At 55.7% G+C, this 26,523-nt stretch overlaps 1 protein-coding gene across 2 annotated transcripts in view; it reads right to left on the reverse strand.

The window, feature by feature from the left end:
• Positions 1-4,378: 4,378 nt before the first annotated feature.
• DRD2 (dopamine receptor D2) overlaps positions 4,379-26,523 on the reverse strand; it is a 66,121-nt gene continuing 43,976 nt past the window's right edge. For both annotated transcript variants that reach the window (XM_059068296.2, XM_067039492.1), the window contains exons 2-8: positions 18,216-18,531; positions 12,801-12,910; positions 11,605-11,741; positions 10,277-10,467; positions 9,284-9,370; positions 7,398-7,725; positions 4,379-5,633 (exon numbers count right to left, since the gene is read on the reverse strand). In XM_059068296.2, coding sequence (XP_058924279.1) covers positions 5,440-5,633; positions 7,398-7,725; positions 9,284-9,370; positions 10,277-10,467; positions 11,605-11,741; positions 12,801-12,910; positions 18,216-18,500 — 1,332 coding nt within the window. In that variant the 5' untranslated portion in view covers positions 18,501-18,531 and the 3' untranslated portion in view covers positions 4,379-5,439. The remainder of the gene's footprint in view (positions 5,634-7,397; positions 7,726-9,283; positions 9,371-10,276; positions 10,468-11,604; positions 11,742-12,800; positions 12,911-18,215; positions 18,532-26,523) is intronic.

Genomic DNA, 26,523 nt, shown 5'->3' on the forward strand with positions numbered 1-26,523 from the left:
AGCAAAGCAAGGTGGCCACGTCTGCATCTACCAGGAGAGGGTAGGATCCAGGGCTGATGTTCCGATGGGCGGAGGCAACGTGAGGGCTCAGCCTGCACAGAGGGGACAAATGGATGAAGACGGCAACTGCACAGTGGGTAGGGTGTAGGGTGGGGAGAAGAGGTTTTACAAGAGGCTGAGAAGGGCCGGGTCAGGTCCCTGCTGCGGGCTTCCGGACTCTGGAGCCCAGAGCAGCACGTGCTGCGGGGAGAACTAGACCACAGAACATGTCTCCTCCAGGCAATGTCCTCCTCCCTCCCTTGTCCACTCCATCTTTTCCCCACCCCGGATGCAGCACAGAGCCTGGCCTCCGTGGACTATTCTCGTGAGGCCAACGGGACAGTGTCTGGAGTTGGGCCTGGTCGGGGAAACGCAGAAGTTGTGCATGCTGTGGCTTTGTTCCTGCAAACTCCCCAGCCTCTCCCATGTCCCAGGTGGTACCACCTCTGTCCCCTCATCTGCACCGTCAGACTCCTACCGCCCCTGAGGTTGCGGGGAGGCTGCCTGCCTCTCTCCAGCCTCACACACACATCTCCAGGTCTCAGGACAGAGCCGGGGTGAAGACTGGAGAAAGTGCAGGCAAGTGTGGTGGTCACACAGCATTGCCTGTGGACTCGAAGCTGCAGGACTCCAACCACGTAAAAAGCCCTTTCCAGATGCCCCTCCAGGCCAGGGGTTCTGCCCAGCAGCTCTCACCCTGCTTTATTTGCCAAGTAGCAAAGGTGGGATGGGAGAGGGAACGGGAAGCTGTTCTACCAGGTACCTCCTTCTCCCTGCCCCCAGGAACCCCACAAAGCCAGAGTGGATCTCCCTCTGCAAAGATGGGCTGCTCTCTTCCTGCCAGCTTCTTGCTTCCCTGGATCCCCCAGAAGCAGAGCAGTGCGGCACCTGGTTGGCGGGAGAGGAACTTCGGGCGCACGGATGCCCAGAGTCTGGCCTCCCACTACTGAAACCCCCCACTACTGAAAGCTGCTCCCCCGAACCTGCGCCCCTCCCACCCCAGCACCTACTCATTTACTCTTTGCAGCCCCAATGGCCATCAGGGTGTTCATAGTCACCCCAAGGTCCGCACCCTAAAAGTCTAGTCCCAAATGGTTTTTCTTTTTCTCTCTCCTTTAAAAAAATTTTTTTCTGACTACAGTAGCCTCTTGCAACTTCACCCGGGAGCTGGTCAGGGAAAGGCCAGGATGAATAATAAAAGATGCAGAGTTGAAAGACCTGGGGAACCACCTTCCCTGCATGAAAGGCTTCTCCTCCCCCGGGGTTATGAGGACAGGACAGCACTTGGGGCGAGGCCCACCATGGCCGCAGCCTAGATGGTTTGCTCATGCTATGGACACAGCCTGGGTCCCGGGGCCAGGGAGGGCAGAGAGGCAGTGCGGCACAGGGCCTGGCCACGCATCCCCGGGACAGGGGTGGTGTGGGAAGAGATTCCCCAGATAGATGTGCACGCTAGAAAGGCTCCCAAGGTGTGCCAGGCCTCCAAGCCCCTGCGTGCAGGCAACTGACTGCCCTGTTCTGAGCCCACCAGGGAGCAGGCTATGCGGTTGCTTCTTTGAGGGGGCCTCCTGCCCCGCCATTGAGGAAGTCCTCTACCATCACACTTCTTGCCCTCACCAGGTCCCTACCTACTTGTTCCGGTCCAAGGCACGCCGGGGCTGCTGTCTCCCACTCAGCCTCATCCTCTAGGTACAGAGCGCCCGGGGGCGGGGCAGCGTGTGCTGCGGCAGCGGTCGCCACACCCAGCGGGGGCTCTGCCAGGAGCTTTTCCCACTACCGTGTGATTGTGGGTAACGCCCGGCGTCCACTGGATCGGGAACCTGCAAAGGCAGGGATGTTGACCCCCTTTTCCACTGTTCATTCCCAGCACCTCGCTCAGGGTCTGGAGCACAATAAACAGTTGCTCAGCAAATATTCACCGAGTAAGATGGATGGATGAGGTGATGCAGTTTCTCCTGCACTACTGCCTTCTCAATTCCCAGGACACCTCCGCAGCCCACCCACCTGGGACTTCTCCAGAACCCACTAGGGGACGAATAAGGGCCTGAAGTTTGAAGACTTGCAGTCACAATCGGACATCTGAGAGGATGATGCAAAGTGCCCCACTGTGCCTGACCGGGAAGGCTCACGCCTTAAGTGGTGCCTCCTTAAGCTGTGCTCTGGGAGAGGGGGCTGGGGGGGGATGCAGACTCCCCCTTCTGTAAAGGCAGATCAGTGATCCTTTGATTAAAAGGCATCCTACAGACAGAGACAAGCACAGAGGCGGAAGCACAGAGAAAGGCAGCGAGGAGAGAGAAATCGGAGCTGCAGCCGGCCCAGCCTCTGGCTTGCTACTGCCTTCACTGTCAGGGCCTCTTTCCAGACAGCTCGAGCCTGGCCGCCCCCTCCCACCTTGGCGTTCCTGGGTCGCGCACCACCCCTTTGCCCCTGAGGCACCGAGGGGGGAGAGGGGGGAGCCCAGCCCTCCCCTGCCCACTCCAGCTGTCAATCTGCTGTCTGGAAGAAAGACTTGAAGCTTCGTGACAGCTGTGGGCAACTTTCCCTGCCCCGCCTCCCGCCCCTGCCTGCCCTCTTCCCCTTTTCTCCCTGTCAGTGCTCTTCCCAAACTGCTTTCAGGCTGCTTGCCCTCCTTCCCTCCCTCCCACCCTCCCTCCCTCTCTCCCTCCCCCCTTCCTTCCTTCCTTCCTTCCCTCCCTCCCTCCCTCCCTCCTTCCTTCCTTCCTACCTTCCTTCCCTCCCTCCCTCCCTCCCTCCTTCCTTCCCTCCCTCCCTCCTTCCTTCCTTCTTTCCTTCCTTCCTACCTTCCTTCCCTCCCTCCCTCCCTCCCTCCTTCCTTCCTTCTTTCCTTCCCTCCTTCCTTCCTTCCTTCCTTCCTCCCTCCCTCCCTCCCTTCCTTCCTTCCTACCTTCCTCTCTTCCTTCCTTCCTTCCTCCCTCCCTCCCTCCCTTCCTTCCTTCCTTCCTCCCTCCCTCCCTTCCTTCCTTCCTACCTTCCTCCCTTCTTCTCTTCTTCTCTCTCCATCCTTTTGTCATCTCTTACAACTCCCACAGCTAATAAACCTATGTGACCTCCTGAGATTTCTAATGATAATATGAGCTTTTAAGCTCCCATCCAGGTCAAGACATTCATAGACTGAGTGTGTGTGTGTGTGTGTGTGTGTGTGTGTGTGTGTGTGTGTGTATACGCGTGCACACGTGCGCCTTGGCTATAGGGTGGGTAACAGAGCTGAGAGGTCTCTGGGGGAGGGTTCTAGCCCCCTTGGGGGTCTGATGCCTTCCGCAGGAGGGGGTCACTGGGTTATTGACCCCCGCTCCAGCTAGACTAGGAGTCTGTTTTGCCCACCTTCTGGAATTGGGTATTCTGGGGACAGGAGCCTCTCCCAGGGCTTCGTGCCACATTCAGGTTCAGGGAGAAGATCAAAGTCCATAATTAAGTGTTCAGGGCAAGTTAAGTGCTCCAAACTTTGGTGCTAAAAATATTGTATTTAGCATGCAAATTATGCCCTGACAGCTCCCCGGAGCCTGAGCCCGTGGGTGCCAGCACCTTGTTTGTTATCACCGCTGTTATTCTCAAGGTGGTAAGAATATTCCTCCTTCACTGGCTTGATTTACATTTCATTTTTTAAAAGCCAAATTTCTGTTGTTGGGTCAGTGCCAAGTCGTGGCCCCAGAAGGCTTGGAGCTGTGACTGCTCTGGAGGCCAAGAGGCAGGAGGACACCAGGCCACATTACGCAGGGCCTCCCCGCCTGCCCCAGAGGAAGGGGGTCCTGATGCGAGACAGGGGAAGGGGCAGACACAGACGTGGGCACAGCCGCACCTCGAAGGCCACCTTTCCCACAGAGCCTTCTCTGCCCTGGTGGACGAGCAGGGCTAAGGACTGGGCCTGCAGAGGTGCCAGGACCTGGAGAGGAGGAGAAGTGGGGATAGCCTGGCTTGCCTCTGGTGGGACCCCTGGGGACGCCGTGGGATCCCTACTGGAAACGTTCTCCCCTTCCATCTTGGCTGGTGTTTGAAGGTCAGGACCACCCAACAGCAGCTCTGAGAGCGCTCAGGTCCGCTCGGGAGGAGAGGACTGGATGAGGGGGAGAAACACACAGGCACACACGTCTTCTCCTTGGCCCCCCTGGAGCAGCTCCTCTCCTCCTTTCCCCCAAAGTCCTGTACCCTCTGATGGTGGCCAGGGCCACCTTCTCTGGAGGGTCTGCAGAAAGGCTCTCCAACTCTGACCCCCAGCATAGACACGGAGCTTTGGCCACACCGGATGCAGAGATTGGAGGTGACACTGCACCCTCCGCTTGAGGGGCCCTGGATGTGACTCGTCAAAGTTTTATTAGTTTGGAGCATGTGTAGTGATGTTACAGAGTTTGGGGCCTGGGGGCTCCCCCAAGCTGCAGCTTCCCCTCCTCCCTGTGGCAGGGCCAGGGCAGGCCGAACGGTATTCAGCAGCCACTTAGCCATAGGCTCCTCTAAGGCGGAAGCAGTGGAAAGAAAAGGGGACAAGAGGACTGGAGAGCGGAGAGGCAAAAGGAAGAGAAAAGGACGTGGTTTGTGGCAGAGGGTGTCAGGGCCAGTCTCCCAAAGGACCTCAGACACCCCCAACCAAGCCCCAGCCATGTCAGGTGCCCGCCTTCCCTGCCAGCTCTCCCAGGTTGGCCCAACATGTGCTACAGAGAGACACCCACGTCCGTCAGGGGGTCAGCAGATTGGACTTGGGGTAGGGGCGGTCCTCTCCCCGCAGACCCTCCTGGGCTCTTGGAGTATAGAAACCTCACGGGGAGCTGGGTGGGGTCGGGACCCACTGCTGTGGATGGAAGTAGCAGCTCCTGCCAGGCTCGACGGGGAGAAGGGGTGAAGTTTTTGGCTTGGGTTTCTCTGGGGTCCATCCAGACCTGGTATGTACATGGGTCTCCCTGGCCTGAAGTTGCCTGGGGCCTTGGCAAGAGCTCTGGCTTCCCTGGTGTAGGCCTTGGGGGGTGTGAACTGTCCATGGCTCCCCACTGCCCGCTCCAGCACAGGCCTGTGAAGACCAGGCCAGCATGGCCTCTGAGCTTTGACACTGGCCCAGTAACCCCAGAGCCCCAGAGAAAGGTCAGAGAAGGCGGCTGTGTCTTTGGTGCCAAGGAGAGAGGGTCTGGAAGTGGGAGGGGGCTCCTTGAGCTGCCCCTGAGCCAGGGGTCCGGCCCGAGGGCTGGCACCGTGCCTGGCTCTCTAGCACTGCCCTGGCAGAGCGAGGGTGTGCGGTCCGTGAGGGCCGTGGAGCCAAGCTAACGCCGCAGGGCCCGCGGGCGAGGAGGAGGCCGAGTCTGCCCTGCGCCCCCCTGCCCACGGCTCCCAGGGCCCGAGGCAGGGCCGCTGGGCAGGGAGTTGGGAAGCAGGCTGCTGTGCAGGAGGGCAGCTGGGTCAGCAGTGTAGGATCTTCAGGAAGGCCTTGCGGAACTCAGTGTTGAAGGTGGTGTAGATGATGGGGTTCACGGCGCTGTTGACATAGCCCAGCCACGTGAAGGCGCTGTACAGGACGGGCGGGATGTTGCAGTCACAGTGTATGTTCAGGATGTGGGTGATGAAGAAGGGCAGCCAGCAGATGATGAACACGCCTGGGGGAGAGGGGGGCAGTCAGGGGCGCCCCCGGGCCGGGAAGGGCCTGGGTGGGGAGGCTGCACCGGGTGGGGCAGAGGGGAAGGACCTGGATCGCGTGCTTCAGGCCCCGCCCAGGCACCAAGGCTGCAAGAGCAGGACAGGGGGAGGAGCCGTAGTCTTGGATGCTGAACCTGCCTCTGACCCCCCAGTCTGCAGTCACCTCACCTCCCTCAGCCTCGTTTTCCTGCCTGTACAGTGTATATAACGATACCCACCTCATAGGGGAGGATAAAGGGCTTGAAAACAAATCCGAACGCTTAACATCCTGACACAGGTCAGCTGGTAGAAATGGCTATATCTACTTCCTCGTCGTCTTTGAGACGACCTTCCGCAGAAGCTGGGAGGACAGAGTTTGTTCACTGCTTTGGGGAACGCGCAGCTGGGGCCGGAGGGAGAGCTGGATGCCCGGCCCCTGGGTCCCCTTGCCATCGCCACGAGGCAGGCGGGAAACCGAGGCTCGGGACAGCTCTGCGGTGTGCGCAAGGCCACTCCACTCTTGGTGGCAAAGCCGAGATCTGAACTCCGGTCTATCAGGGTCCCCAAGTGGCCAGGCTCTTGCTAGGCTTTCCCCCAGCTTCCCCAGCCCTTGGTGAACACCCCCTTGCTAATCCCCACCTGGTGACACAAGGCTGTCACGAGTCCGACCTCCTGCCCACCTCTCTGCCTGCCTAACTCAGGACCTCCTGTTTGGTGGGACGCTCCGTGGGGAGGCACCGTCTGCACAGAATGCCACACGGGCACACGGGAATTCCCCGGGGATGGAGCAGTGCCTGGGAAGGGCAGGGCCACAAAGCAGAGACCCCCAGGACTGGGGCAGAGGGCCTGGCTGGAGGCCAGTCTGCCTCTTCCAACCGCGTGATCACGGGTTGGTCCCCTAACCTGCTATGACCGCGAGCTTTCATTTGTAAAACCAGAAGAGTGACACCTGTCCTTCTCGTGTCCCAGGGCTATTGGGAGGCCAAAGGGATGGTGGGTGTGGGTGGGTGTCACAGCTACCCTGGGTGCTTTCCCGGAAGGCAGAGACACATCAGTCCCTCCCTCCTGTCCCCATCACCCGTATCAGTCCAGCCCTTGATTCTTGACCTTTATTATCTGGTTTTCTAAGAGATACTTTATCCTAAAGCCTCGTCTCACTCACTCTCATTTAGATCGGGGGCCCCCTCACAGCCCCATTTATTATTGTTCACAGCTTTGGTCCCACCGGGTCTTGGTCGAGGCAAGTGAAGTTCCTGATTCCTCAACAATAGCGATATTAACAACGCTTGTGTGTACGGCTTTGTAGTTTGTAAAATGCCTTCACCACCGTGTTTCATCTGATGACCACGACAAGCCCTGAAAAGTAACCTACTCTCTACTGACGGGGAGATGAGAGAGAGAAATGACCTACCCAGGGTCACGAGGTTCTGGGGGTCATTATGGTAAACGGGTCAAGTTCAGATTCTGAAGTGGGACTGCCTGAGTTTAAATCATGTATCCTCTTGGATCGAGTTACAAAAGCTCTCTGAACCTCAGTTTCCGCATCTTTAAAATGAGCATAATTATAGAATCTACCTAGTCAGATATGTCAGCGGGCTTGACCTGTGCCCGAAAAGTGCCAGTCCTGTGACCTACCAGCCATGATTAGGGAGCAATGGTAAGTAATGGGACCTACAGCGATGGGTCCGTTTCTCAGCCAGGGCTGGGCAGAGGCGGGCTGTGTCCAGCGGCCAGGGCCGACTCACCAAGAACAATGGCAAGCATCTGGGTGGCTTTCTTCTCCTTCTGCTGGGAGAGCTTCCTGCGGCTCATGGTCTTGAGAGAGGTCCGGGTTTTGCCATTGGGCATGGACTGGATCTCAAAGATCTTGGCAATCTTGGGGTGGTCTTTGGCATGTCCGTTCTTCTCTGGTTTGGCAGGACTGTCAGGTGTGCTGTGGAGGCCGCGGTGGGATGCGTCGGGGAGGGTCAGCTGGTGGTGGCTGGGCGCGATGGGGCTGTACCGGGTCCTCTCGGGCGGGCTGGTGCTGGAGAGCATCTCCATTTCCAGTTCCTGGGCTCGGCGGGCAGCCTCCTGCACGGAGGCAGAGAGCTCTGGGTAGAGCCAGGCAAGTTCTCAGCCACAGCCACCCAGCCTCGCCCGGCCCCTCTGGCCTCACCCGGCCCCACCCAGCCCTTCATTATCTCCCTACGGAGACTCCTACAAGCACCACAGGGTCACTTGGCCACAGAGGCAAGGGGGATGATCATTGGGAGGCAGGGACTGTCTGGGTGCAGGACCCAGGGCCCAAGGCAGTCCCCACCTGCCGGGTCACCCCTGGCCCCCTTCGCAGAGCAATCCTCAGGCAGCCTCAGTGACCCCACCACCATGCTATGGGGCCTTTGGACCTAGGCACTTCTCTTCTATGAACTGAGCAGCACTCGCTGAGTGCCAGCTAAGTGCCAGGCGCCAGCTGGCTGCCGGGAGTAAGTTACTGATTGGCGCTCAGTGCCTGCCTCCAGGACCTCGTGTTCTAACTGCATGAGGGCAGCCCTGTTCTCCCTGCCAGGCTGAAACAGGGGCTGTCAGGCTGACCCGAGGCACCTGTACCAGCACTCACAGCTCTCACAGCACTCTACTCTCCTGGTAGACTGAGGCTGGGCTGGTCTTGAGGGCCCTGGCCTCAGGTCCTTCCTCATCCTCCCTTATTCCAGGCCTTAGGGTCTCAGCCTGAGCTTCTGAAACACAGCCTCACTGTGTGCCCAGGTGTCCCGATCCTGAGTCCCTGTCTCGGCCCCTATCTCAAAAGGTTGCATGGAGTCCTGCCCTTGCAGGTGAACAGTGAATGTTCAAGTGAAGAGCAGGGGCCCTGCTTCCGGAAAACACCTGACCTGGACTTGGGGTGCAGTTCTCTGTGGGTTCCCTGGCCCATCCTCTTCTCACCCCAGGGGATGGCACATCTGCTGCTTGGACCCTGGTGCTACTCTCACTGAGCAGACCCTGGGGTCTGCTGGGATTCTGCATCTCCGGGGGCTCTACTCACAGGCTGCACTTTACTGTGAGCCTCATGCCCCCTCTGGTCCCTCCTCCGCCAGCACCCAGCCTCCAGCCCCAGACCCTGCCTGTCTGTGCGGCAGCGTATGCAAGTAGAAAGAACACGGGCATGGATTTCAGAGAGTCGCTTAGGTCTGGACTCAGCTACTCACTCTCTCACTAACTGTTTGGCCTGGGTCAGTTACCTAACCTCTCTGAGCCTCTCTCTCTCTCGTCTAGAAAATGAAGATCCATAAGATCGAGAAGACTTAACCTCTCCGAGTCGCCGTGAGGATTTGATGAGATACTAGGAAGATGGTAGGTGCTCAGTTAATGGTCATAGCCGTTATTATTATTGTTATGGTTATATGGCCAAGTCCTTTTCTCCCAACCATTTCCTTGTGCTAGGGGTCCCTCTCTGCGCCTTGCAGAATTGAGCTGTCTTGCTCCATGCCTGCTTACGAGTGTGTGTGGTAAGCCTGGCCTCAGCTGAAACCAAGTGGGGGATCCTGGGAGGTGCTTTTCCCTTTGACCAGCTGGTGAGGTCTTCGAGAATCATGGCAGGTGCACTTCCCTTGAGGCAGGGACCAGGCTCCAGGTCCCTGACTTGGACACTTACCACTCTCCGCCTGTTCACAGGGAAACTCCCATTAGACTTCATGATAACGGTGCAGAGTTTCATGTCCTCAGGGTGAGTGCAGTTGCCCTGTGGAGTGAGCCAGCACATGGGTTATGATGGGGAGGGGGCTGGGGACAGAATCCCAATGCAGGATAGTCAGACTGGGCACAGGAGCTCAGAGAAGAGCAGAGATTAGGAGGGTGGGGGCCTGAGGAGGCAATCGAGGCAAGGGTGAGGTTCGGTACTGTGATGGGAAGAGGTGGTCAGGATGAGGGACAAGAGGGCCCTGACTTTTATATGGCACCTGCTAAGAATCTGGCACCCGACTATGCAAGCTCAATCCCCCTCACACCGAATCCTCAAGACCACCCTGTGAGATCTGTATTTTGATTCACGTTTAACAGATGAGGAAACAGGCTCAGAGAAGTTAAGCCACTTGCCCAAGGTCACTCAGCAAAAAAGTGGCGGTGCCAGGATTTGAACCTGATGTGTCTAAGCCCAAAGCTCTTGTTCCTTCTGTGCCCACATACCGTCTTTCTCGGGGAGGGCTGAGCGGAGGGAAGAAGTCACAAGACACAGGTATGGAAAAGAAAGCGGGGCAGAGGAGGGAAGTAGGCGAGAGCAGGTGAGGTAGAAGGTGGTTTGAATAGAGGAGGACAGAGCATGGGAGATCAAGGAGATGGGATGGAGGCCTCAGAGGGACAGAAAGGGAGACAGAAGGGCCAGAGTGAGGAAAGGAGAAAGGGAGGACAGCAAAGACGTGGAGTTCCAGGAGCTGCCGGGTTCAGACACTGGTCTCCATGCAAAGTCCTCTCCTCCCGGGTGGTCTCCGCCCCCTCCCCACCTCCGACCCCTGGAGATTCGAGTAGCCCACTGAGGTCCCAGCTTTCAAAATCTGCCAGCGCCCAGCTCCTCGGAGCTCCTCCAGCCTGGACCCCATGCACCCCCGGGGTCACGGTGAGGCAGGAACATTGGGGGAGGGGATCTCGGGACCTTGAGCGGGGCCTTCAGGTTGGCCCTGAAAGCCCGGCTGCTGCGCTTCGTGTTGACCCGCTTGCGCCGCCTGCGGAGGACGATGTAGATCTTGATGTAGACCAGCAGGGTAACGAGGAAGGGCACGTAGAAGGAGACGATGGAGGAGTAGACCACGAAGGCGGGGTTGGCGATGATGCATTCGTTCTGGTCTGGGGGGGAGGAGAGCCCCAGGTGGGTGTGTCGGCAGGCCCCCCGGGCCACAGTGCCTTCCCAGTTACCAAGAATACAACTAGACGCCTAAGGCGGCCTGGAAACGTTAGACGTAAATAAATGTGCAGCATAAACCAGAGTATTAAAAACAACCATGAGCAAAAAGCTAAGCTGCGATGACTGTTTCCAAGTGTTTCCATTAATATCCCCTCGTTACTTCGTCATTAGTTTTGTCATCCATGAGCACACAAGTGGCGCCACGGTTTTGGGAACAAAATGACGGAAGAAAATGATAGAAGAAGAGGAACCTATTATTTTAGCCTTTCCTGTGTATTGGCGGGAGGTCTGACACCTTTTAATTTGGGGGACAAGATGACTTGGTCCTCTGTGCTGAACTCACCTGTGTTCCAATGTCTTTCCAAGTTCCCTTCCAGATCTAGCAGATGTCTGTCCTCTCTCCCAGGGCCTTTCCAGATTAATGCAAGCACGTTTAGCCCTATTCCTGCTTCTTGGAGTTCCCATGACACTTAGATCTTGAACCGCATGCTTTCAAGGCTTCCCTGTGTCCCGTCCGGTGATGGTCTCTGGAGGCACACTGGTGTCATCTATCTCCCTGATGGTGGCTTTGCCTCTTCTGTCGGAGGCGCTCCTGACTGCCTTGCGCAGGACACAGTCACAGTGAGCTAGCCTCCTACTTGTTTCTACCTTTCCTGCTCCAGGTGGCACAGGCCTGGCCTGGGATTGGCCGGCCCGGAGGCTGCAGCTTCACTGTACAAACACTATCATCAGGGGTGATGGAGGCCCAGCGGCTTCCTACCCTGTGTGCACACACACAGAGAGGCACACACATGCATTTTGCAAGGCTGTCTGGTCTGCTTCAATTCAAAGTCGAAAATGGCCAGGCATCCTCCTGAAGCATTATCCCCACTCCTCACCCAACTCCCTTGTGCCCCAGGCCATCGTTCCTCTCTGACCTGACCAGGTACAACTCGGAGTCGGGCTTGGCCCGGGAGACTCAGCCGAGGTGGCGAACAGGCTCCTGATGGGTGCCCACCCATGTCCGCACCAGGGTTCAGCTCCCTCAAGGTCCTGCACAGGCCGGGGCTGAGCCCCAGGCAACCAGAGGCAGGGCTCACCTGTGTTGTTGAGTCCGAAGAGCAGCGGGCAGGAGATGGTGAAGGACAGGACCCAGACGATGGTGATCATGACGGTGACTCGGCGCTTGGAGCTGTAGCGCGTGTTGTAGAGCATGGGCATGGCCACGGCTGTGTACCTGTGAGGGCGCGGGGCGGGAACCTGGAGTCTGGGGTGCAGGCCCAGGGACCACTCACTCCACGACACTGGCACAACAGAGACGCCCCACTTTGGGAGGATGGAAAGTTGGTCCACCTCCTGTTTACTCTAAATCAACCCTCTCCTGCCCCCAGCTCAGACAGCAAGGACAGTTGGTGACTGCCAAGCAAGTGTTTAATGGCTGACCGGCTACCATTCAATCCTGGGCCATATCTGCCACTCCAGTCTCCCTGCTTGGATTTTAGGCTTTTCGAGGGGCCATGGCCTGGGTCTTGGCACCTTTGAAACTGTACCCCCTGCACCTGTGTTGGGCCCATGGAGGGTAGAAGTGTTTGTTGATGGATTGGTAGCCAGGACCCTCAGAGCAAGGGTTAGGTCTCATTCAGCAGAAAATAATAACACTGGTAATTGTTTATGATGCCACATGTCACCCTACCCAGCACTTCTGACACATTAGTTCCATTCATCTTCCAAGAATCCAGCAAAGGGTGTAGAGCCAGGGCCTCTGGGAGCCCATGTGGCCCATGTGTGCAAGTTAGTAAAAGGCTCTGGGGATAGAGCTTAGCCAGGTGGGCAGAACCTGGGCCCCCTTGACCTTGTGCCCTGTGCTGGACACAAAATGCACAACCAGATACGAGACCCACACGTGGGCGGGAGCCATCATGCCTGGTTCCTAGACAATGAAACTAGGGCTCTGAAAACATCCACAATCTGCCCGAGGTCACGTAAGTAAGAAGCTATAGGGCTAGGGCTTCAGTCAGGTCAGGAGCTTTCTCCTCTATGCCTGTCCCTGTCTGGGTATTCGTTGTAGCATCACTGTCCATAGACAGTCTCCCTTTAGGGGGTCTGTCCTCTCCCACGCACGTGCACACACTCACGCATGCACGCGTACATGCACACGTGCACACACAAACACGTGGACTCACAGGCACACAGGCAGCCGTATAGCATCATGGACAGAGCCTGACCCTGCAGAAGAGGTGGGGCAGCCCAAGAGGTGAACGGTCTGGGTCACCTCTCCCATCCTGGCTGGGCTCACCTGTCAATGCTGATGGCACACAGGTTCAGGATGCTTGCTGTGCACATCATGACATCCAGAGTGATAAAGATGTCACAGTGAATCCTGCTGAATCTCCACTCACCCACCACCTAGGACGAAGCAACATAATGGTGGACAGCAGAGGAGATTGGCTCAGGCACTGTAGCTCGGTGTCCCGGGGCAGATCGGGCCATGGGCTCGGTGGGGGTCTCATGGGGCTCCGGCCGAGGGAGCAGAGGTGCAGCCATGAGGAGCTATACCCACAGGTGTCTGAGGCCCTTGCCCCGGCCCCTTCTCCTCCTAGACACATAAGGCCACTTTGTGCCAAGAAGTTTGCTAGAAGAAAGATGACCGACTTACTCAAGTGCCTCAGCTTTGAACCCTCGCCTGTAAAACGTTTGTGTGAACACCTTGTGATCCTCATGTTACCAGTGAGGAAACCGAACCTCAGAAAAGTGCAGTGACTCGCCTAAGGCCTCTCAGCTCAGCTTCTGCCCTGTCCTGGCCCAGGTTTCTAGGGAGCCGGGCTGCTCCTTGGTGTATGGCACAGAGCTGGGACCCAGCAACCCAGCTGGGACCCACTATGAAGCAGTGAGGACGTTCCTGCTCCTTGTTACACTTAGAGAGTAAAAGAAGGGAAGCCTGGACTAGAGCTTTCAGAAGAGCAGGACGGGCTGGGGAAGGTGTGTAATGATACATCCCTGGTTCAGTGTAAAATGAGGAGTCCAGCTCACGGCAAGAGCGTTTTGCAGCCCTCTTCCCCCCACTGACAGACACGCACATTCATGCCCCCCCATGCACACCCCGACACCTCCCAGTTACACACACAGGCACACACGCTCACACAGCAGGCTGGCCCTGGCAGCCGTGGGAGGTTGGAGCAGGCCCCATCCCTGAGGACAGAGTCAGACCTATTGGAGAAAAGAGGAGCAGGAAAGCCCCCTCCCAGTGACAGGAGCAGAGCTGTATCCACTCTGTGGGGCACAGCAGGGCAGCAGGGCTAATTACAAGGCTCACTCTCAGCACCGCCCTCTTAGCTGCTCTCAGGCATAAAACCAATTGCTGGCATCTAAGCACAGTGATGGGAACTGCTTGGAGGAAACTGCAGCTTTCCCCAGAAGACAGGAAGCCCCATCGAGTCGCCACGCTGGCCAGGTGAGAAGCACCTGGATACCTGGGGGCCCGGGAGGTGGGCACAGGTGGAAAGGGATAGAAGGGGCTTCCCTGGCATCACCAGAGTCTACCTTTAAGACACCACTGGCAGGGTCCCAGGCCCACATGGTCTGTGCTCCACCTTGGCGCCCTCCTAGGACTAGTATTTCCAAACTGCTCTCATTCCCCTGGGGATCTAGGTCTGAGATATCGGGGCCGTCTTCTCCATCCTCCCTGCTTCCTTCCGTCCTCCCTGCCTTCTTTTCTACAGACACTTGTTGGACAACTTACTGCGCGTCTGGCTCTGTCCTAGACTCTGGGGCACAGTGGTGAACAGTCCTGACACGGTCTTCAGGGAGCTCTCAATCCCTGCCCACCAAAAGGCTTCCTGGAGGACAGAAGAAGGCGGGGCTTCCTCCAAGGTACCAGGAGCAGCTGCTCTAGAACGCAGTTAGGAGCTTCTGAATCAAAGGCTCAAGAAAGTGTGTCGATAGCCACTGTTTATAGAGCATCTCCTGTGGGCACACACTTTATCTCATTTATTGTTCTTAAAGCTTGTACAAGAGGGGGTTGCTTATGCCCATTCTTGGATGAGGGAATGAAGCTCAGGAGTACACCCAGCTAGCATGCAGCAGGGCTGGAATTTGAAGCCAGCTCTTTGGGCAGAACATCCTATGCTCTCTCCTGAGCTGCCTTGGAAGGGACAATCTAGCTTATCATCTCCTCAAACAAGGAGATGATTATGTAAAAAGTACTAGATAAACACAAAGTGGGAAAGGAGAGATTGTAACTGCAAGGATAGACTAACTTGGGGTCAGGGAGAAAAAGGACTTGCCCTTTGGGCTTCCCTGGTGGCACAGTGGTTGAGAATCTGCCTGCCAATGGAGGGGACACGGATTCAGGCCCTGGTCTGGGAAGATCCCACATGCCGCGGAGCAAGCGGGCCCGTGAGCCACAACTACTGAGCCTGCGCGTCTGGAGCCTGTGCTTCTCAACAAGAGAGGTCGCGATAGTGAGAGGCCCGCGTACCACGATGAAGAGTGGCCCCGCTTGCCGCAACTAGAGAAAGCCCTCTCACAGAAACGAAGGCCCAACACAGCCAAAATAAATTAATTAATTAATAAACTCCTACCGGCAACATCTTCTTTATTTTTTAAAAAAAGGACTTGCCCAAGATCACCTGGTAATTTAGTAACAGAGGGAGCACCCCCCCCCCAGGTATACTAGTCCCACTCCAGGGCTGTTTCCTCCACACCTTTGGACAACATTCCTCAATATTCTTGCACAGGATGAGACTCGTGGGATGGGCCTCAAGTTGCCTTGGCTAAATCCTAACAATAACTTGTACACATGTGTCAGGCACAGTTCGAAACACTTTACCACTCATTTCTATGGAATGTGACAGCAAACCTCGGAGGCCACCGCTCCTCGAAACCTCCAGCCAGCTAACGTCCCTGCCCCTCCACCCCACTCTGGGGCTTTGCACACTTTTTTCTCTGCCTGGAGCGCAAGTGCCTTGCTCCTCTCCTGGATAATTCTTCTGAAAGCATCACTTCTGCCTGCGAGCCTTCCCCAACGCCTCCAGGCCTGGTCCTGTGCTTCCCCGCCCCGCTGCTCTCCCACAGCTCCTGTGGAGGCTGCTAGCTTGTCATCTCCATCGGGCTGCACTCTGATGGCCCTGCCAAGGCCTTAGAGTCCAGCCCTAGGAATGGGGCAGGACGCAGACGTGCTCATACCTGTTGACTGAGCGAGTCAAGAACGGGGATCTGAGTCTGCCCACTTTCTCAATCGCATCTGCTCTTCTGGAAAATGCACGAGGCAAAGCCTCCCCTCAAAGGCTTGTGAGGCCAAAATGGCCTATGCAGACAAGCAGGCCTTGGCTCTCTTCTCGCAGTTTCTCCAGGTGGAAAGTGGTAGGGTCAGGAATTGAACCTGGTTCTCTCACTCCAAAACCAGCGTGCTTCCCATATAACTGAGCAGAATAAAAGATGTACATCCAGCCCCACCTAGCCGGATGCCAACATGGCAGGCTATCAGAGGCATTTAACATCCCTTGAAATGGAACAGGATGGAAAATTCTGGACAACGAGATTGTCTCTGGAGAGGGTACAGTATATGGTTGGGAGGATACTTGAACGGAATGTTGGGATAGGGTGAGACTCCACTTGGGACATTCTCTAGGGACAGTAAGTACCCGAGACAATGTCGCAGGGCCCGCTGTCCAGCTCTTGTTTGATGGGAGACTTTGAGCCCTGCCCTCTGAGATGCCATTCTTCACCCTCCCCTGAAACACTGAGCTTCACCTTTAAAATAATGTGAACAGGTATGTTTAAAAATATGTGTGTCGAGAACCTATAGATTCCTAGGAGCCCTAAAGCACAGGTGTGGCTCTCCCTTAGAGGCTCTGGGTAGGGGTGGTGGGTCTGGAAGCCCCAGATCCCACACCCAGAGTCCTGGGCAGAGCAAGCCTGCCTCTGGAAGAGGGCACCTCTTTGCCTGGTCATCGGAAGGGTCCTTCAATGTGCAGAGGTGTGGCTATCTATCAGCATCTTCATCTTCATCGCCGTTGTCATGGCTACTTTTAGTGGTGCTTACTATATGCCTGCTGCCATTCTAAGCACTTCTCACATACTGGCGCATGTGATTCTCAGACAATGCTATGACATAAGCACTGTGATTATCTTCATTTCTAGATGAGGAAACCAGGCACGGAGAGGTTATTTGCTTGGCCAGATACCCATCCTTTTTTACCTGACGGTCTGCAGCCTGGGAACCTCCTTTTCAAGGGAACAGGAGGGGTTCCTCAGGGAGAGGCCCTCAGACAGGATGTGGGATGGACAGAGTCTAGGGGTCTCCACAAACGTGCAGTCACGGAATAATTGGACGGCTGGCCGGCGGTGCCTGTATGCTTTTAGGTTGTATTATCTATTGTCTGTTTCTTGTTGGTTGTCTGTGAACATTCCGGTCATTTTGAAATTCCAGCCTGTCTGAGCTGTGCTAAAAAAAACCGAGGGAGTGATGGCCCAGAGCTCCATGTGGGCCTGCGTGGTAGTGACAACAGGAGCCCCTGGGGACGTGGAGACCGTAAGACCAGCCTCTCCTCCCCACCTCCACTTCTTCTCCTAGTTGTCTCCTCTGCTCAAACCTACAAAGGTTTCATGTTTTCTTTGAAAGGTGGAAGCCTTCTCTCCCAGGCAGGGGCTTGTCTCTACGGCACAGGTAAATTGCCCTCTCGTCCGAGGCAGGGAGGTAACAGCTCAGAGATCTTAGTGACCTTGGCATTGGCTTTTTCCTGAATGCCTGGTCAGCTTCCCTTGAATCCAGACTGCACCCCAGAACCCAGGGCAGAGAAAGTGGCAGGATTCAGCCTGTGCCCACCCAGATTCCCCAGGCCCTCCCTCATCTGCCTGCCAGCTCTGGAAAGTGTCCTCCTGGAGGCGGGGCCCCACTTCAGGACTTCTCAGTGAATTTCTCCCTTTGCTGTGTGATCCAGGTAAAGACAGGCAACTTCTCCAAGCTTCTGTTTCCTCTTCCTTAAAGTGAGAAGAACGACACGGACACAGAATCAGCATGAGTATTTGCTGAGTATGTGTCTGTGGAAAGCCCGGCAGCGCCTGGCCCACAGCAGGGGGCTGCCTACTCACTATTCGGGGCTCAGGGCTGGGCTCTGTTCCCGGCCGGCCGAGCAATGCGTCACCATGTGCTCCTTCCCAGGGAAAGGGGGTACAGCACAGTTCACAGCGGCCTTGACCTGGAGGTCCCAGACACAGGCTAGGACACACAGAGGAGCGGGGAGGGCAGGGAGGAGAGCGTGGGGCAGCAGCCCGCATTCTGAAACGGGGAGAGAAGCATGAAGATTTCAGGCCTAGGAGCACAAGCCTCTGCCATCCTCAGGGATCCTTGCCGATGACTCCCGTTCTCAACGCGACCTAACGAACCCACTCTGGGGCCCGAATTCCAGCCGCTGTGTGAGGCTGGAGAAGTCACCTAACTTCTCTGACCATCTGGCTCACCCTCCAGAAGACGCTGTGAGGGCTCGGTGGGGAGTCGCTGTGTGTGAAGGACTCATGCGAGGCCTGGCACGCACTTAGCGCCTTACAACGGGTAGCCGGGGTGGTTAAGGAGACGATCTACCCATTTTGTAAGACTGAGCCTGCAGTGGAGGAAGGGCCCGCCCGAGAAGGCACGCTCTTGGAGGGAGCCGGTGAGGAGCCTGGGCTCTCCCGGGGAAGGCGCCCGAGCACGGCAGGGGCCCAGACCTACCTCCAGGTAGACCACCCAGGGCATGACGAGCGTGGCCACCAGGAGGTCGGCCACAGCGAGGCTGACGATCAGGTAGTTGGTGGTGGTCTGCAGCGCCTTCTCGCGGGACACGGCCATGCACACCAGCACGTTGCCGAAGACGATGACGAAGATGAGCAGGGTGAGTAGCATGGCGTAGTAGTTGTAGTGGGGCCTCTCGGCTTTCCCTTCGGACCCGTTGAAGGGCTGGCTCCAGTTCCGGCTCTCCAGATCGTCATCGTACCAGGACAGGTTCAGCGGATCCATGGGAGCAGCGGGGCCACTGGGTAGCCAGGCTCTGGCCGGGAGAAATGGACACAGGGAGTAAGCAGGAGGGCCTCCCAAAGCACGCTGCCACCCACGGAGGGCTCCGGGTCCAAAACCTACCACGGGAGGTTAAAAGAGAATTCTCCATCCTCAGGATTTAAGGTTTGCATTGCATCCCCAAATCTTTTTAAAACACTGGGGCCTGCTGCCCCTCTTCCGCTAGCAAGTTCTTGCAGATGGTTAAACAAATGAGAAAGTACAATTTTTTAACGTTAATAAAATAAATGATGTTGAGAAGAGCTGATCATTCATTCACCCATCTATTCAACAAGAAATTAAGTGCATCCCATGCCCCACACAAGTTGGTGAGGAGTTCAGCTTCTAGTGCTAAGACTAGAAATATGCATTCATTCATTCTTAATTCTATAAATGTTCATTGAACATTGTTCTCTATAACGCTAGAAACATAGTCAGGAACAAAATATACATAGTTCTCCAGCTCACATTCTAAAAGAAACAATGGCCAATTAACCAAGCAATTAAGTCTACGGGTGGTAGGCGCTAGGAAACGGAATGGGGAGAGAGACACAACCTAGTTTAGGGGTTCAAGGAAGGCTTTCCTGAGGAAGCGATGTTCAACAGGCACCTACAGGATGTAGTCAGCTAAAGAGCTGGGAGCCAGGGGAAGGGCCCAAATATAGGAAGCAGGTAAGCAAATTTCAGAGCTGGGGAGTAGGTGCCATGTTGGAGGGCTGGTGGGAGATTCGGGACCGCGGGAGCACAGGGGGCTTGGGATGGGCTGAACTGGAGGTTGCAACAGGCTCCATCACAGAGGGCCTTGTAATTCACTCTAGGAGTTTAGACTTGACCCTAAGGGCAGCAGGAGCCTCACGATCAGATTCGCCTTTCAGAGAGAAGAGTCTGGCCGCCGCGTAGAGAACGGAAACGTGGCACTCAGTGGGGTGGCGGGACCAGCTTCAGGAACCCAGGGAAGAGCTGATGAGGTTCTGCATTTGTGCACTGAGAGCCCTGAGGAATGGGCGTCTCATCTCAGGGGGGAAACGCTTCCTGAAGGAGGTGTCATCAGAGACGAAGTAGAAGGAGGAGTTAACCGGGCAACTGAGTGCAGGGGAGATGTTCCAGCCAGAGAGAACACGACATGGTCCCAAACAGCAAATAATTCTGTTTGGCTAAAAATGTAGGGCGTGATGATGAAGCTGGGGAAAATTAAACTGGAGGGCTGTTCATGGGCCACAATGGGTCTTGTCAGCTTGGAGCCCCTGAAAGCCTGGGTGGAGAGGATTGCTGCTTTGCACAGGTCGCTGGCTGTGCAGTGCAGAGGGGATGTTAGCGGTAAGTGGGGTTGTGACTGTCATTCAGGTGAGACGGTGATCGTCTGAATGAAGACACGGCGGTGAGCACGGAGAGGCGTGTTCAGAGTCACTAGCTGACTTGGAAGTCAATTTCGTGGAATCTGGTCATTGAAGAGGTGTGGGGTGGGAGAGGGGAGGGGGAAAGCAGGGAGAGAAAGGAGACGAGGATAACTGCAGATTTCTGCACTGCGCTCTTGGTGAGGCTTGGCGATGCTGCTCACTGAGAAGAGAAAGCAGGGGGGCTCAGAGGCAGTGGGCATTGATGAGCTTGGCAGCCTGTGTTTCAGTTGTGATTGAAACATAATGCACGTATAATACAGTTGGCTTTCCTGCTAACAAAAGGGTTCCTCCTTCACACAATGGAACTAAATGATCAGTATTTCAAGGCATTCCACACAAAGCCCCACGACTTCCAGGTGCTTTGCTACCCAAATGGATTTGAAATCCAGCAATGTATGCCATTCGATTTGAACATGGTACCGTGTCCAAATCAGGGAGGAGGGCACACCAGCCACGATGGGTCAGAGGGGACGCCGGAGAAGCGTCTGCCCTCCTCTACGCCCTCCTACCTCTGACATATCTGCTCCGCCAGCTCTCAGCAGAGGAGTACAGATGACGTCCAACCCAGCACCACCGCTCCGGAGCCCCTCAGAGAAAACAAAATGCCTAATTCCACGTGGGGTGACATGGAATGCCACCATGCAACCAGTCTTCCAGTTCCACGGTAGTGAAGCACTATGTCATACTGATGCTGCCCTGGACAAAGCCCGCGGGTACCTTTTCCCATTTGGAGCACACAGAGGGAGACCTGCGTGTATGTATTGATCAGGCAGCAGGGGCCGATCCCGCCATTCATTGGCTCAGTCAGCATCTATTGAGCTTGCTGGGCATAAAGCATTGTGCCATGCACAGTCAGGGACCTGAAGACTGGGAGACACGCTCCCCTCCCCCAGGATCCTGACTGCTCCTCTCTGGCCCTCCTCCCACCTCTTTAGTCCCTCGCTGGGTAGGGCCAGGAGCATCTGATGGGGACTCTCAGCACCCTGTCTCCCCCCCCCGCCACCCATTCTCCATGCCCAGCCAGACTACTGTTTCTGCAGCAGGATCCTGACCCTGTCCTGTGATGACAGCTTCATCTGCTTGCAAAGGAGATGATAGTTTGCCAAGTTGTTTTCTTGTATCTTTTTGATATACTATCGCATTTATCCTCAAAAGAACCTCGAAGGCTTGTAATTCTTATCTCCACTCTACGAATCAGAAAAGTGTCTGGAAAACTTCTTTTCCCTTGCCCCTACTGGCCAATCCCTACCCATCTTTCAAAGCAAGTCTTGCTCAGAATCCTCCTGCCCTGGAATCCATCCCAAGTCCTCCTGGCTGGACCATCTCCCATCTTCTTCAGGGCTCCCAAGGCATTGTCTGATGGTTCCATTCTGGAGCATTCCCCATTTGTGTGTCTCTTTTGTTCACTGGGGTGTAAACATTTCAAGGATTACACCGTGCCTTGCTCATGCCTCATCTTATTCGTGGAATAAACAAAAAAGCATACTCTCTTATTTTTCTCTTCCGACTCCTAATGCTGTGATTTGAAGGCAGTAAGTGTTTAACAGCTGTTTGCAGAATTGAATCAAAGGCTCTGTGACTCCAACTGGGAAGAAAACCCCTCCACACTTGAAATGTAACTGTTCACAGTAACCCATCAGATCAACAAGAGACCAAAGAAAGATGCAGCCCAAGAATATCATGGGTGGGCTTCCCTGGTGGCTCAGTGGTTGAGAGTCCGCCTGCCGATGCAGGGGACGCGGGTTCGTGCCCCGGTCCGGGAAGATCGCACATGCTGCGGAGCGGCTGGGCCCGTGAGCCATGGCCGCTGAGCCTGTGCGTCCAGAGCTTGTGCTCCGCAACGGGAGAAGGACAGCACACAGGAAATCTGTTGGGGATACAGAGATAGTCAGACACCAGAGAGCATGTGCGCATGGGCACAGCCAGAGTGTTCATGGAAGGCTTCCTGGAGAGGGGAGAACTTCAGCTGAGACTTCCACTATGGGTACAGTTTCGATGACACATGTGAGCGTTGCTGGTTGGGGGCGAGGGAGGGGGTGGTGGCTGGTGGTTAGCACTTATTCCTCTGCGGTGCTGGTTACTCTGCAAAGCAAGTCTCACCAAGGCTGGAAAGGCCTCATGCATTTAATTGTCAAACTGAGCATTTATTCTCAATTGTTCTTGTTGCTTTTTGCTGATACAAATGTAATATAATTCATTGTAGAAAAAATGAGAAAATATGGAATATGCCTAAATACCTGTAGACTCTATTAACCAGAGCCCAGGGTGAGCTCCAGCTTCTCCTGTGTCCTTCCGAGTTGGGGCTGACACCTCTCACCCACAGGGGCTGCCCGGCTAGCTCTCAGGTTGATCTGGGATTCAGGCATCAGCAAACCCACCTCCTCAGATGGGGTACTCTGGCATAAGAGACACTAGTATAACATAGGAGCTGAAGACCAAAACACCTGGGTTAAATCCCAACTCTAGCCTTACTAGCTTGGGGGTGTTGGCCAGATTATTTGGCCTTCCTGAGCCTCAGTTTTCCCATCTGCAAAATAGGGAGAGCAATTACTGTTGTGAGGATTAAGCAAGATGATGCATATGTGGCCGGCACAGGTGAACCCTCATGGAAAAACCAAACCAGGCTAAATAATTCAATGAAACAAGCAATTAGACAACAAGCCTCAGGCTCCTAGAGATGAAGTGACAGGCGCTGTCCAAATGCAGCCCATCAGGGTCACAGGTCCTGCTGGGCTCCTCCTGTGACATCCTGTTGCCTCCTACCACTTATCCTTGAGAAGTCTGTAGACTTTTACAGGTCTAGACAAAGGGAGAAGGATTCCAAGATGCAGCAATCCAGCCCTTGGGAAGCAGTGAAGGAAAGAAAAGACAAAGTGTATTCCTGGGCCGTGGTTGCAGGATGAATCTGAGAGACTCTCGGGATGGGGTCACAGCTGGCCTGGAAGAGTCAGCTCTCCCAGGCCACCTGCTCTGACCAGAGACTGTAATACCAACTGCCATATTTCTTAGGCTTTAAGACAGAATTAAATGTAAGATGCACCAGTGTCTTGGGTACCCCTAGGAAAGAAAAAAATGCCATCTAACTCCGATACTGCTTTAAGATGGGGTTGATTGTGAAAATGCGTTCTGATTTCAGAGACATCAGAATGTTAGAGAGGATATGCATCTTAGAATGGATAAAAGATAGTGACCTCCTGGCATTTCTCTGCTGGCCTTTTCTCAGGAGAAAACCCAAAGGAGAGGTCAGGCGGTGGTCTTTCTCACTCCAAGGGCACCCTAAGGACCCCTCAGATCCCTGCCCCTGCCCTGCACCTCAGACTTCTCCATCTGTGTCAGAGCCTGTGCCTGTCGGGGAAGGGGAGGGCTCCAGGTAAATCTGGCCTGGTCCCGGGTCTGGAGAAGCCAGGTGAGATCAGTGCCTACTCTGGGGCTCCTGTAGCTGGGAAATGCCGCCCAACAGCTGGCACCCTGGATTTGCCAGGATGGTCCAAATGTCTTGATCTTTTTCAAAAAGGAGATTGGCTACATGTATGACCCAAGGAGAATTATTCTTACAGTTAAAAGACCTCAGATCAATAAGATCACATACCATAGAAAAAATTTCTTTTGTGAGAACAAGCATTTTGGTTTGGGATGATGAAAATATGATCAACTTGCTCACCAACCTCCACATGCCACCTCCACCTTCCTCCCAGGTGGCTCCTGCCTCGTGCGTAAAAGCTCCAAATCGCAGTCCCCAGTCAATGTCATTTAGTGAGCTCCAAACACATGCATAGTCACAGCCATTTCTGAGCTCTTAGGGGGTTAGCTACTGGGTCCTGTCTCCTCGGAGAAGGATGGATATCTGAGCCTGCTGCTGTGGATGGAATCGTGTCCCTGCAAGATTCATATGAAGTCCTAACCCTCAATGTGCTGTTCTTTGGAGATGAGGCCTTTGGTCAGGAGGTGGTCACGAAGGTAGGGTCCTCACGATCGGATGAGTGCCCTCATAAGCAGAGACACTAGAGAGCTTGACCTCTCTCCCTGCCATAGGAGCACACAGTGAGGGGCAGCCACCAGAGAGACAGGAAGGGAGGGCTCACCAGAACCTGACCGTCCTAGCACCCCGATCTCAGACTTCCAGCCTCCAGTACTGTGAGAAAATAAATGTCTCGTGTTCAAGCCACCCAGTCTAGGGTGTTTTATGAAGGCAGCCTGAGCTGACAAAGACCTCTGCAGATGCAGGCCTCACTCACGGAGCGGCTGCCTCTCCCCCAGAGTTGCATCCTCACCTTCCCTGGGCAGCAAAGTGGGGCAGCTGCTGTTCCCCGCCCCAGCTCCGCCCGCAGAGGTTCCCAGATGAGGATCCAGGCATGCTCTGGGACCACCTAGGCTCTTCTTTCTCAGCTGCCCTGGCCCGTGGGAAAGTGGAGGGAGCCGGAAGCACAGGGAAACTCCATCTGTGTGGGTGCCAGAAATCACCTGGGCCTCGCGTGTCTCCAGGGCTCATTGCCCTGCCTCCACGCAGAAGGGCAAAGTCCTACTGAAAGGTCTTCCAGAATCATCCATGCTGGTGGGTCAGTAGCCCTCCATCAAGTTCTCCCTAGTGGCCCGCCCAACTCTAGCCTGCTGTGACACCTGCTCTCTTCAGAGCCTACACAACAGAGCTCCCTCACAAGCTGTCTGGGATGACGCAGTTGTATGGGGTTATCTGGGCAAGTGGAAGGTGGGCCCAGGTGTGTCCAGCCCCCAGCGCCTCTGCCATTACCCTACCTGCTTTCCAGCTGTTAGCATTTTCTGTGTGTGCTCTAATTTGAAAACTAGCTAGCTCTCAAGTTGAGGAGTGCTGTGTGAGCCCAGACAGCCACCTGGGGCTGAGCTGGCCCACGGAGGTGGCCCAGGCCAGCAGCCCACCGTGCTCAGGGGTGCTCACTGCACAGGGGTTGGGGGATGAGGCAGATATTGCAACTGGGAGGAGGGTGGCCAATCCGCAGCCTGCAAACAGAAACAGCTTCTCACAAGTGCGTTGGAAGAGAGAAACTCCTTTGGAGCTCACCGTTCGAGGCTGGCACGCTGAACTGTTATTTTATCTTAGGAGGGACTTGGAGGCGGGTCCCTGGTCCCTAGCCGGGTGGGGTGGGGTGAAAAGGGTCAATCTGTTAGGGCACCTGGGACCCTGGAGGAGAGCTGGGTGGTCGGGAGGAGAGAGGAGAGGATTCCATTCTCTGGTTTTGACTCCATCCGGCAGTGAAACTCTGGGGCGCCGGCCGGGAGGAGGGGGGCAGGGAACGCTTGGTGCTGTATAAACTCAAGCAACCTGTTTCCCTGGTGCTGCCTCCCCCGAGAGGTTGGCATTTAAAGGAATCAAATTGTCTAATTAAAATTTAACAATCCCTTATCGGGCTCGATGGCGGGTGAGACACTGCTGTCTTAAACACATCATTTTTCCCTCTTTTCTGAGACTTGAAGCATTTCAATGAAAAAGAAGAGGGGGGGCGGGGGAAGCGCTTGCATTTGCATTTCAAAAGCAGCTTGCTGGAGTTGGGTGGGAATTGGCAGTGAGGGGTAAGGGGCTCCTCCCCACGACCCTGGTGACTCAGGTCACCCTCTGCGCCTCCAGACAAAGGTCCAGGCTGTGACTTGGGTCTGGGCCCTTGCCCAGCTCCTCAGGCCTCTCCGGGAAAGAAGGATGGGAGGGGAAACGGTAGGGAGAAGCCCCGAGTTCCTTCTTTCTCCAAAGGTAAAAGGAGAAGAGTCACCGAACGAGGCCTCACTTACTGAACCCAGGAGGGTGGCCTCAGCAGGGGTTCCCAGAGCCCTGGGTCAGGCAGCCTCGAGAGCCTTCTGAAGGCTGGTGTGGTGGATGGAGGGGCTCAGTCACGTCTTACCTGGAAAGGCTGCCCAGCCGGAGGCTGGAGAGGTGGGGAAGGATCTGTGGGAGGAGGGGTAGCAGGAGGAGTGGAGAGGAATGTTGGGGGGGAGAATAGGGGAGACTGAGCTGTGAGGCTAGGGTGAGCATCTTTTCCTCGCCCTGAGCATCTTTCTGGGCGTCCCGCGCAGGGGAGCTGGGTGCTGAGGCGTGGGTCTGGCTCAGGCAGCAGCAGCTGGAAGAGATACCGGTTGCTTTTCTGCAGCTGTTGGCGTGGGACCCTCCAGGGCTCGGGCAAGGTCCAGCTCCCAGGAGTTCCTAGGCTCCACGAGCTCAGGAGTGAGACTCTCCCCGTGGCTGCTGCACCCACCCCTGGAACCTGAGTGCTGCTGTGGGCTGGGGACAGATCTGGACTGCTCTAAGAGACCTAGGCTAGTGGGGAAACCTGCCTGTGATGGCCTGGGGGGAGGGGAGGCCACACCCCCAGGTGCCAGGCCTGGCGAGCCGTCCTGGTCCAGCCTGAAGTTCCGCAGGGGCAGCTCGGCAGCAGAAATCAGGTTATCTCTCGTGAGAATTGCCCAGGTTTTCCTCAGAAAGGGTGGCACAGCTCAGGTAAATCTCTCCCATTCTCTGGCTGAGTCTGGCTCCACCCAGCTGGAGCCAGGATGCTGGGCAGTGTCTCGGGGGCTGTCAGGGGCCCAACCCGAAGCTGGCGAGCTGGTGATGCTGCTCCCGGGCCAGG

Source organism: Kogia breviceps, chromosome 7 (genome assembly GCF_026419965.1).
Source record: "Kogia breviceps isolate mKogBre1 chromosome 7, mKogBre1 haplotype 1, whole genome shotgun sequence".
NCBI classification, from domain to species: domain Eukaryota; kingdom Metazoa; phylum Chordata; class Mammalia; order Artiodactyla; family Physeteridae; genus Kogia; species Kogia breviceps.